Source organism: Eutrema salsugineum, unplaced genomic scaffold (genome assembly GCF_000478725.1).
Source record: "Eutrema salsugineum unplaced genomic scaffold, Eutsalg1_0 scaffold_11, whole genome shotgun sequence".
NCBI classification, from domain to species: domain Eukaryota; kingdom Viridiplantae; phylum Streptophyta; class Magnoliopsida; order Brassicales; family Brassicaceae; genus Eutrema; species Eutrema salsugineum.
In genome coordinates, this window is record NW_006256901.1 from 4,942,237 (window position 1) to 4,952,861 (window position 10,625).

General features: G+C 35.4%; 2 protein-coding genes across 2 annotated transcripts; both read right to left on the reverse strand.

Annotated features, from left to right (window-relative positions):
• Nucleotides 1-1,670: 1,670 nt before the first annotated feature.
• On the reverse strand, nucleotides 1,671-2,206 carry LOC112089743 (uncharacterized protein At4g04775-like). Its single transcript, XM_024160496.1, has 2 exons — nucleotides 2,009-2,206; nucleotides 1,671-1,952 (listed from the first exon to the last, which is right to left on the reverse strand). Exons 1-2 carry the CDS (start codon nucleotides 2,204-2,206, stop codon nucleotides 1,671-1,673), a joined length of 480 nt encoding a protein of 159 aa, XP_024016264.1.
• A 343-nt stretch (nucleotides 2,207-2,549) lies between these two features.
• Nucleotides 2,550-8,684, reverse strand: LOC112089744. Its single transcript, XM_024160497.1, has 6 exons — nucleotides 8,489-8,684; nucleotides 4,386-4,547; nucleotides 4,048-4,274; nucleotides 3,407-3,996; nucleotides 3,089-3,164; nucleotides 2,550-3,014 (listed from the first exon to the last, which is right to left on the reverse strand). Exons 1-6 carry the CDS (start codon nucleotides 8,682-8,684, stop codon nucleotides 2,550-2,552), a joined length of 1,716 nt encoding a protein of 571 aa, XP_024016265.1.
• Nucleotides 8,685-10,625: the final 1,941 nt, after the last annotated feature.

The following is a 10,625-nucleotide window of genomic DNA, read 5'->3' on the forward strand; positions in this document are numbered from 1 at the left end:
GAGTTTAAAATCGATTTAGAGAAGTGTTTTCCCTTTTATCTATCATCTCCATCTCTATTTATCATCATTAATCATGCCAATCTTCTCAACTTGCAAAGGTTTAAGAGAGATTAGTATGATTAGTGAGTAGTCACTTTAATGAGGTTCTAGACGTGTAGGTTAGGGTGCTAAAGTGTTAGATTAGGAGTGCTTAGGGCTAGATTCACTGATTCATTTCTCTAAACAGCTGTTCTCTATGCTAGATCCTTGCATATCACTTGAGATCTAGATTCTGGGAATTTCATGCACCAAAAGTGTTTGATGAAATTCCTGAAAAAGCTATATTAGAGGTTTAAGCATTTGCTGCATGATGATGTATTGTTATTTGCTTGAATGATCATTAGAACTGTTTATTAATGTATATTGATTCATATTTCACAAATGATGATTTGGTTTGAAAATGGATTAGTATAGGGGTTAATACCTTCATGAGAGGATTAACCTAGATTAGAGTTCTTAATCATTTGAATCATGTCTCATCATTGTCATTAGTATTTCTAGTTTAGCACCAAAGCACCCTAACCAACTATCATGTCTAGAATCTCATGCCTCCATCATATCATATTCATATCATTTGTCATTGTCATTAGTCTTTAATCCTGTTTTTAAGTTTCTAGTTGTCATTAGATAATCAAAACCACTCTTGTTTCCTTGAATTAAGAATCTGATCACATAGTTTAGTGTCTAACACCACATATGGATTGATAAACCCCTTGTACTACAAGACAGGGGATTGATAACCTCTACAAAGAGCTTTGAAAACTCTTAGTTATCATGTGCAATACAGAATAAAACAATTGCCATAGAACATACTGACCGGTGATTGCGGCATATTTGTTTTCAAGGTAGTCTGTTCGACGGTCTGAGTGATGCACTAGGTAGTCTGTTCGACGGTCTGAGTGATGCTACGATGCCAGCACTTCGATTGAAGCTTGTGGCAGAGATCTTTGACGAGGTACCCAATCAAGATTTGTTCGTCCAACTATCAGATCCCCACCCACGAGGAGAAAATGACGACAAGGTTCCTTTAGCTACAGATTCAGTTTTGTAGTTATATGTAATGTTGACTTCATCATTCGCTAATCTGTTATGTATTCCTGAGTATTGAGCTTGTTGTATTGAACTCTGTTATGTTGAAGTTATTAAATGGGAATGATTTTAGGATATCGTATGACGACAAAATTATATTATGTTCTTAATCAGTAGACGACAGTTTTATTATGAACATAACGACAGATTTCTGATGTACATAATTGATGACAGATATAAAGGTTACAAAGAAACATAGTTAATGATAGCATCACGACAGATTTAAGGATTATAAGGTGACAGAGTTATTGTTTGTATGATGACAGATATATGGCATAGTGTCGACAGTTTTAAAGAGTATAATGATTGCCGACAGGTATAAGATTTATTTGACAACAGATTTAGCAATAAGGTTAACATTACAAAGAACTATGGGTCAACATTTGATTGTCTTACACACAAAATAAATGAAAGTCTTACAATAAGGGAACAACAACAATATTGAATGCATACAAGTACTAGGCCTTCCAACATATTGAAAATTGAAGGGTGTAGCCGATTAGCTAAAAAACATAAAAGAGAAAGTAGAGATCACATTTTCTCTACTTGATCAAGCACACAAACAAACCAAAGGCAATGACTGCAACGATGACAGCGACGACCATTTTTGGCTCCTTACCTTCTCTTTTCTTAGAGTCGGAGAACTCCTTGAAACACTCAATAAAGTCCTTGTCTTCCAACAATGCATTCAACTTGAAAATATTGCTGTGTTGCTTGCCAACATAGCGAACATTTGCCTTCAATGCTTCAAAATCCTCCTTCATCTCGTTAAATTCCTCAGTTATCGCTTCATCCCACCATTTCCACACGTGAAAATTTCCATCCTTCATAAAGAGTAGTTAGTTAATATACAGAATCAACATACAACTCATTATGACACCTCCGGATCTTTATACAAGTCACCAACTCGATTGTGCTCGCACACGTAAAATCGCCGACCCCGTTTAGTGATAGTGTGCGACATCACAATGGACGTTTTACCACCACAGAAACACCTCGTCGGAATTCCGTGAAGTCCATGACGACGGCCGGTTGAGTTATCAGTGGATCTGAATGCAGTGTTGTTACTGAGTGCCATCGTGAGAGTAGTTTGTTTCGGTATGCAGAGAGAGTGAAGAACTTTGCGCCGAGTGGATAAGATTCCCGAGAGAGATAAAAAAAATCTAGGGTTTCCATTAATATAGGTGTCATACATAATGCAAAACGTGTCGTTTTTGCATTCTATATTGCAAAACGCGTCGTTTTTGTAAACTTAATGTAAACAATCACGACAGACATATTACAAGTTATATTATAACACATGTAATGACAGTTTTATCAAAACCAACAACATTTTTACGAAGTCAATAATGACAGTGTTAACATCATGCACAACAGATTTAGCAGAACACACAACTTATTTATCAGAACACACAACAGATTTAATCTAGAGGACATGTAAGGCGATTATGCCCACCACTGTTGCATTTCGAGCAAGTGCACATCTTCTGAGGTCGTTTTTTCTCCATAGCCACATCCAAAGCTGACTTAATCCTACTTTTCTTTGGTATTTGTGGCTGTTGCCGCACCGTATGAGGTAGACACACCTTTTCACAGAAGTTATTTGGAACAGGTACAGATATATCACAAGGCATTATGGACTTCGCGTACCCATTGCATAAGTAAGTAGTGTGATAATATGGGTGAGCCAAATCGATCTGTGACATCTTTTCAGCCTCTGCAGTTGCAATGGCATGCACGCAAGGGATTTTATCGACGTCAAAACGGCGACAAGTACATTTCTTTAGCAACAAATTGACAACATTTAGGGAAGACCCGCAAGTGACTTGTGCTTCATTGGCATCAATCTCCTGTACAGTGAGTTGGTTTGCCTGCTCTACACGACCCTGCAAAAAAATAATCTGCTCAACATGACTTTCAAAATGATAATGCAGTAAAGTTAGAGAAGTGAACAACTTACTTCTAACAACTTTTCAACTCCAATTGTTAAAACTGTTTTCATCTTTGCTGCAAATTTCCTCTTATAGGCAAGCCACCTAGTCATCATACAACGAATTTCATCTAGTAACAGACATACTGAATAACCCATTGCAGCTTTGAGAACCTTGTTCATGTATTCGGCATTGTTAGTTGTTGTAAAGTTATATCTATCTCCAGGGAAATGAACCCGGGTCCATTTTCGCAAATCAGCTTGTTGTAAATACATATACAGCTCTGGGTTGACAGCTTCAATTTACTCAAACATAATATTGTAATCAGCCAGGTTGTAAGCACATACAGCCTTCTTAACCAGTCCAAAAGAATCTGCGCCTTTAAATTCAGAAGTATATTCTTGTGTAAATGATACGTGCAGATCCCTTGACTAGCAAGTGGGTACACTTTTGTTATTTCCTGACCTATAGATCTATGACTGTCAGATATTATAGCTATCACATGGTCACCCAGAATAACAATGCTTAGCTGCCTAAAGATCCATTCCCATGATTCATGATTTTCAGTATCGACAACGGCAAAAGCTACGGGAAATATTGTGAAATTGCCATCTTGCGTTGTAGCAATAAGTAGTGTACCTTTATATTTTCCATGGAGAAATGTTCCATCGACGACAACAACTTTCCGCATAAAGGCAAATCCTTCTATGCTGGCTCCATAGGCAATGAAAACGTACTTAAAATAATTGTTTGCATCAACTTCTAGATTTGTATATGTCCCAGGATTTGTTCTCCTTATCCTATACAGGTATGTTGGAAGACCATCATAACTATTTTCTTCGGTGCCTCTCACCAACTCACGTGCTGTTTTAAGAGTCTGATGCTCTTTCCAGTAATCCATCTGGAAATGGTCAATTATAAACATTATAACCGAGTACTACAACACTCACAATAATCAAAATATTTCATTTAACTCAGTTTCTCTTACCTTAATGCCATATCTTTTGTTTAGTGAAGGAGCCACATGATTAGGCATAACTGTCGCATCAATACCACTGACGAACTCTTTGTACATGTGACCTAATATCTGGTGAGTTGCTTGTTGAGATCGAGATGAACGCTCTGTAACTGAGCAACTATGCTCTTTTATGTATATGCTAACATAAAACTTCCCACTGTTATCAATCGAAGTAGCTCGAACTCTCCATGTGCAACCTTCAACCCAGCACTTCACAGTAAACAATGACTGGGTAGATCGATCGACATCAAAATCAAAGTTATGTAGCACCGTTAGAATTTGCAATCTTGTCTATAAATCCCCTTTACAATTATATCGTTGCCCTACAGCCAAATCAAGCGAAGCTATTTCTAGTTGCTTAAACATATCATCAACCTCACGCAAGATCTTCTCTTTTTCTATTCCTAAGTTGATTTCCTCTTCTCCACCAACCTCAAAAGAGCTCCTATACTTGTTGTAGTTTTCATCATCTGAAGTAGCACCAACGATGTCATCACAGCAGTCAAATCTATATTCCTCATGTTCGTCACCAATGTCGTCGTCGATGCCTTTCTCATGTTTTGGGTGGTCTTTACCTGGAGTCTTTCCTCTTTATCTCCACCCACCCAATTTGCATCCTTCTTCTTTTTCTTCTTTACCGTAGACGCTTGGTAGATCTCTTCCTCGTCGCCGTCGTCTTTCCTCTCTTTCAACTTGACCCACAGTGGAACTTGCTCAGTTTTCCTTAACTTCAGATATCCAAGCAGTTGCCTTGAATTATTGATGAATACATGTGGTGTATCTACTGGTAATTTTACCAACATCTTCTTTGACAGGAGATATGACAATTCGATAACATAGAGCCGCTTATCTATCTCGTAATCCTCGAAGGTGGTTCTCACATTTAAATCTAAAACTCTACATCCCCTTTTTCATCAACGCCAAAAACCCATATTCTTCTCTTTTCTGTTTTCCATTTGTCGCAAACTAATACGATTTCTTTAGTTTCCTTGAAGTCAATCGTTTTTAGTGGATGAAGAATGACTGATTTCGAAGAAACCAAAACAGAGGAAGAAGAACGAGAACCAGATCTTCGATGAAACCAAGAAGAAGATGAAGGTCAAAATTGTCATTTCGCCATACAACGTAACTCTGCCACCAAAACCCCATTCAAGTCTATCACAATAGGAATTCCATCAAAACTTATGAACACACACCAATCGAACCTAACCCCTATGTATAGCTGTTTAACCAATTTTTTTTTATTGTTTACTTCAATGTTTACATAAATAACTTCATAAAAAAGATGTTAGGGTTGATATAACATCATATTAAACATTAAATCACAATTAAAAAGCGATAGATTTATTAAATCTGTCAATTCAATTATGTCACTTTGGGATGGGTTAGTCTAGTAAATTATAACTTTGTTGTATCGGAAGGTAATTAAATCTATCTTCATAACTTTTTAAAGCCAAATCTACCATCACGTTCATATAAGTCTGGCATGTCGTATTTATAAATCTGTCACCAGTAAAGTCCTACTTGAATAATTATAAAGATTCAAACAACTCTGTCAATACAGGACAATAACTCTGTCATCAGCGCGTAAATTTCTCCAGTCGTAAACTAAATTTATCCCCTCGTATAGGTGAGTCTAGTAATTTTATTTCCATCTGTAACTCTGACGTCAAGACTAAATAAAACTATCATGATAAGTTAACTCTGTCATCACTTTCCGACAAATCTACCAAGCAAAGTCTACCAAAATAAGTCTGCCAAATAAATCTATCCAACATGATCAAATTTGTTACCATAGTAAAAAAAATATATCTAACTAAGTCTGCCGTGGAATAAGTCTGCCAAATAAGTGTCACACATAATAACTCTGCCACCATATTCACCTATAACTCTGTCGTTCATGATCAACTCTGTCGCACCAACAAATCTATCATCATTAACCTGACAAATTTGCATTTTCAAACCAACAACTCTACCGCGGCACAAATCGTAATTACAAATTTGGTGCAAAAAAGATGTTTGCCGGCTCTGTAACAGGAACGAGCAAAGCACCAAAAGGGTTTCTTGCAGTGTACGTCAGTGAGAACCAGATGAACAAGCAGTGATACTCTGTGCTAGTCTTATATCTGAACAAGCCCTCGTGTACTAACTTATCCATAGCTTCTAATTGTACTAACTGATACAACAAATACAAATTTGGCCTGGTTCAGTTCTATCATGTTTCATTGGTTTCTTCTGATTTCTGTCCTATCTCTTGAATCTCTGTGGTTTTAAATAAAAGCCAAACATCTCCAAAACAAATTATAGTCTGATGGGGTCAGGTTTCAAGTTCTAAAACAGAGCACATGAAAAATGCAATATAGGTTGGAAATTTTTATGGCATGCCCAAACTACTCTGGTCTCATGTATTGATTATTTTCTTATTGTGTTTTATCTAAACAAGGCTCTGCAGATAGACTGTTGCAGCTAGCTATATAGATTTATTTATATATCGATTCAACTAGGAGAAACTTCTTATATACCTTAACAGGGGGTCTTGTTTTCTTGGTCTCGGTTGTAATAGCTATGCTTTACATGTGAGAACAGAACCATGTTGAAAAATCATCCTTGTATGTCCTACACTTGTAGACACCATTGCTTTCAATTGATTTCACGCAGTATTGAGGTTTCAGTTAATTCACTTGATCTATATGTACAGCCCCGAATGAGAAAAAATATCATCAACCACAAGAAATCTATATCTTGCTCCTCCTTAGTTCTTCCTTTAATCTCATACATCCGGAGCTGAATCAAATTTTCAGGAATCAAAATGGCTTTGGTGTGAAATCTCTTTGGTTGCAAAGAATATTATTGCCGGCTCTATAACAGGAAAGGGCAAAGAACCAAAGGGTTTCTTGCCGTGTATGTTGGTGAGAACAAGACGAAGAAGCAAAGATACTTCATGCCAATTTCATACCTAAAGCATCTTTAATTTCTGAGCCCTTCTTAGTAAACCAGAAGAAGAGTATGTATTCGATCTTTCGATGGGCGGTTAAATGATCCTATGTCCTGAAGATACTTTCTTATTGTAACTTCTAGGATCCAACTTTCCAGAGCCATGCCTCACTGCCTCTGTTAGTGGAAAAAAGGCAATACTACAACTATAATTTCAGTTTTTAGGCCACATATCAATAATAATATTAATTAAATTAGTGAAAGGTTTGTTGTTAGAGTTTTTAAGAGATTTTGTATTCATGAATTTAAGTCTTGTAATACTGATTTTTACTTTCAAATTATAATTTATCTGTCATCCTTTTACTATAAATCTAATGAACTTAATTTTAATTATCCACATATTATTAATTTTATATTCTACCATATAATATGTTTTGATAGGTATTAGGTACTTTAATATAATTTTATTTGACAAACTAATTAAAATATTTTATATATTTATTTATTTTATAAATAATTTTACATTTCAGTGATATAGATTTTACGATTATATTTATCTTCAAGTTTTATGATTTGTAAAAATTATACATTTATAAAAGGCCACAATTTTACAAATTGTCTTAGACCTCTAAATATGTTAGCACGACACTACCAAATTCCCAGGATTATCAATGATGACTGATGGTAGAAAAACTTAACTTGTTCTTATTGTGCATTTATTGACATATTTGTCCATCTTTCTAACCTTAAAGAAAAGTTCAATAATCATCAGTATGCCTTATATAATTTTCATCACAAATATCAAATATATTTTATTATTAGTGATCACATATCTTCTTAATTCGATTTAACGAGATCAAATACAAAATTAGCATATACAAAAACAACGACTTGTACAAATCATATGACACTTTGGATCACATATAAAAGCTTGTGGTTTTACAGCCTATTGTGAAAGTCCCACATCATCTGCAAGAATTGCATGAGATCGCTTTGACCACAGAACCACAAAAAAGTTACACCCTTCAAGCTGGTATGGATGCAATGAGCCTTTAAGAAATACAGAGTATGATCGAAGTATATGAAATCTCTATGATTTCTCTCATGTTCAACGTATTTGTCTTTGTGGTGATCAGAATTTATATCATCGAACCTTTAAATTTTGTTCTCGAAGGCTGAGATGTCTGATACAGATTCCCAATAACATTCATCATAAGAAAGTTTTTTGAACTTCACCAGATACTCTTTCCAATCATCTTCTCCCCTGCAAGAAATAATCTGGTCCACAAAGTCTTCTCCCTTGTAACTCGCTGACTCCATTTTAAAATGAAATTTCTTCACCCTTGTTTTTAAATGAGGGATGGATTTGTAGTGCAGTGCAGGTACGATAAGCCCTTCCAGTTCAATAGATATTGCTTGACAAACACTGGTGTTGGTACCACATTATTGGAATCCAGATCTATAGATGCCGTAGGACCCTTTTCACAGTTCAGAATCTTCTCAATTTTGATAAGAGGACTAACTGGTTTCCTTTTGGCTACCCCTTCAACCTGTTTAGCAGTCAGATCCTTGTTGAGAACAAAGTCTATTTCGGATTCGGAATCGGAATCACTATAGGTATAAACTGGTGTATGGTCTGGTCGTACACGTAGCCTATCAACCAAGCTAGCCATTTCTCTTCGATTGTCGGATTTGGTTTCCAGAGGAGGAATTAGAAAAGGCTTACACATCTATCCCTGATTTAAAAACAAGAGTGAGGAGATTTCATTTTAAAATGGAGTCAGTGAGTTACAAGGGATAAGACTTTGTGGCCATTCATCCTGAGGGGACCACTGTGGACCGGAGCATTTCTTAAAGAGGAGAAGATGATGGGAAGGAGTATCTGGTAAAGTTCAAAGAACTTTCTTCTGATGAATGTTATTGGGAATCTGAATCAGACATCTCAACCTTCTAAACGAAATTCAAAGGTTCGAGGATATAAATTATGGTCACTGCAGAAATAAAGATGTTGAACATGAGAGAGATCATAGAGATTACATTCCCTTCTATCATACTCCTGAATTTCTTAGGCATCAGAGCCACCTGATCTTTGGGTCCTCCCCGGTGGGAGGCCTCCCCGTGGATGTTTGTTCGCACAAATTATCACGCTTCAATCCTGAATGGCTTAAGCGTGAGGAGTATTATGTGAAAGTCCAACATCGGTAGTTGGAGAATTTGTAAAGCAGTATATAGATGATAAAGGTCAATCCACTTATCGCCAATTGGTTTTAAGTGAATTGGCATTTACCTTTTATATACTACTTTACAATTTCTTCAACTACTGATGTGGAACTTTCATAATACAGCCTGCGGTGAATTAGCTTCATCATCCAACATAAGCTGAGGAGCTTCTATAGGTAATAAACGCTTTGCTTCAACATTTGTAACTGTTACGATACTAATCACTGCAAACCAAGCCAAATATATATTGTTAAAAATATAAACTTGCACATATAGTTATTTTTTTCATACTTACGAAATATGAATATTACCGGATGCAATGGCTAAGAAGGCAACGAAATAAAACTTCATTGATATTTTCTCCATTATTTTGTCGAGAATACTATTACAAAAAAGATGTTGAAGGTGGTGTTATCCGAGATAGTTTTAGCTATTGTTGAACCGTTTTTATATCATGGATCAATGGTGTCTTTTTATTTTTTGCATATCTAATCTTTTTTTGGTCAAAAATTAAATACTGAAGAAGAAATTAATTTTATTTAGAGATTACCAAATGCGATCAATATTAAACCATATTTAGTGAAAAAATGTAAGACTAAATCTGCAGCCTAGAAGGGGAGTAATTGATATACTAGGACCAAAATAATGGTTGAGATCAAGCAGAGATAGATGGTTTTTAACCGAGAAAATGTTCGATCGGCATTAAAAATATAGATTTACATCACAATTTTCCATATAAAGATGGATTCTTCGATGATTGATTTAAAGTTAATGTTGCTACTGTTCAAATTTTACATATGATTAACAAAATTAAAAAAAAACTAATGTGTATTGCACTATTTTGTAAGTTGGATTTGGCTTTTTTGTTTCAAAAAAGTTTACTCGTGAAAATCTAGTGAAATTCATTTCAAATTATTCAGCATTTAATGATTACTTTAAAGACCAGTTTCTGATAGCCAAACCTCTCTATTAACAAGTTTCTATTACAATCTCTCCAAGAACATATCCCGTGACAAATGTTATATAGATTTGTAGTTTCTATAGCCTAGCTAATCTGGTCCCATGTATTTGATTTTATTTTTTTAACTGATCATGGATTTACAGATAATTATACATCAATCAACACAGATAAACTTTTTTGATGGCCGTAACATGTGATCTTGTTCTCTAGGGTCTATTTGAGTACAGATTGTAAAAGCTCTGCTTTATATGCGAAAACAGAAATATGTGGAAACTTTTTCCTTGTGTGTCTCACACTTCAAGAAATCATTGTTTCCTTGTTTCAACTCATTCAATTCATCTATATATACAACTCCGAATCAGAAAGAATATCATTAAGCCCTTCCATTTATCTTATACAGGAGTTTCAAGAATCAAGCTTCCATAAATACAAA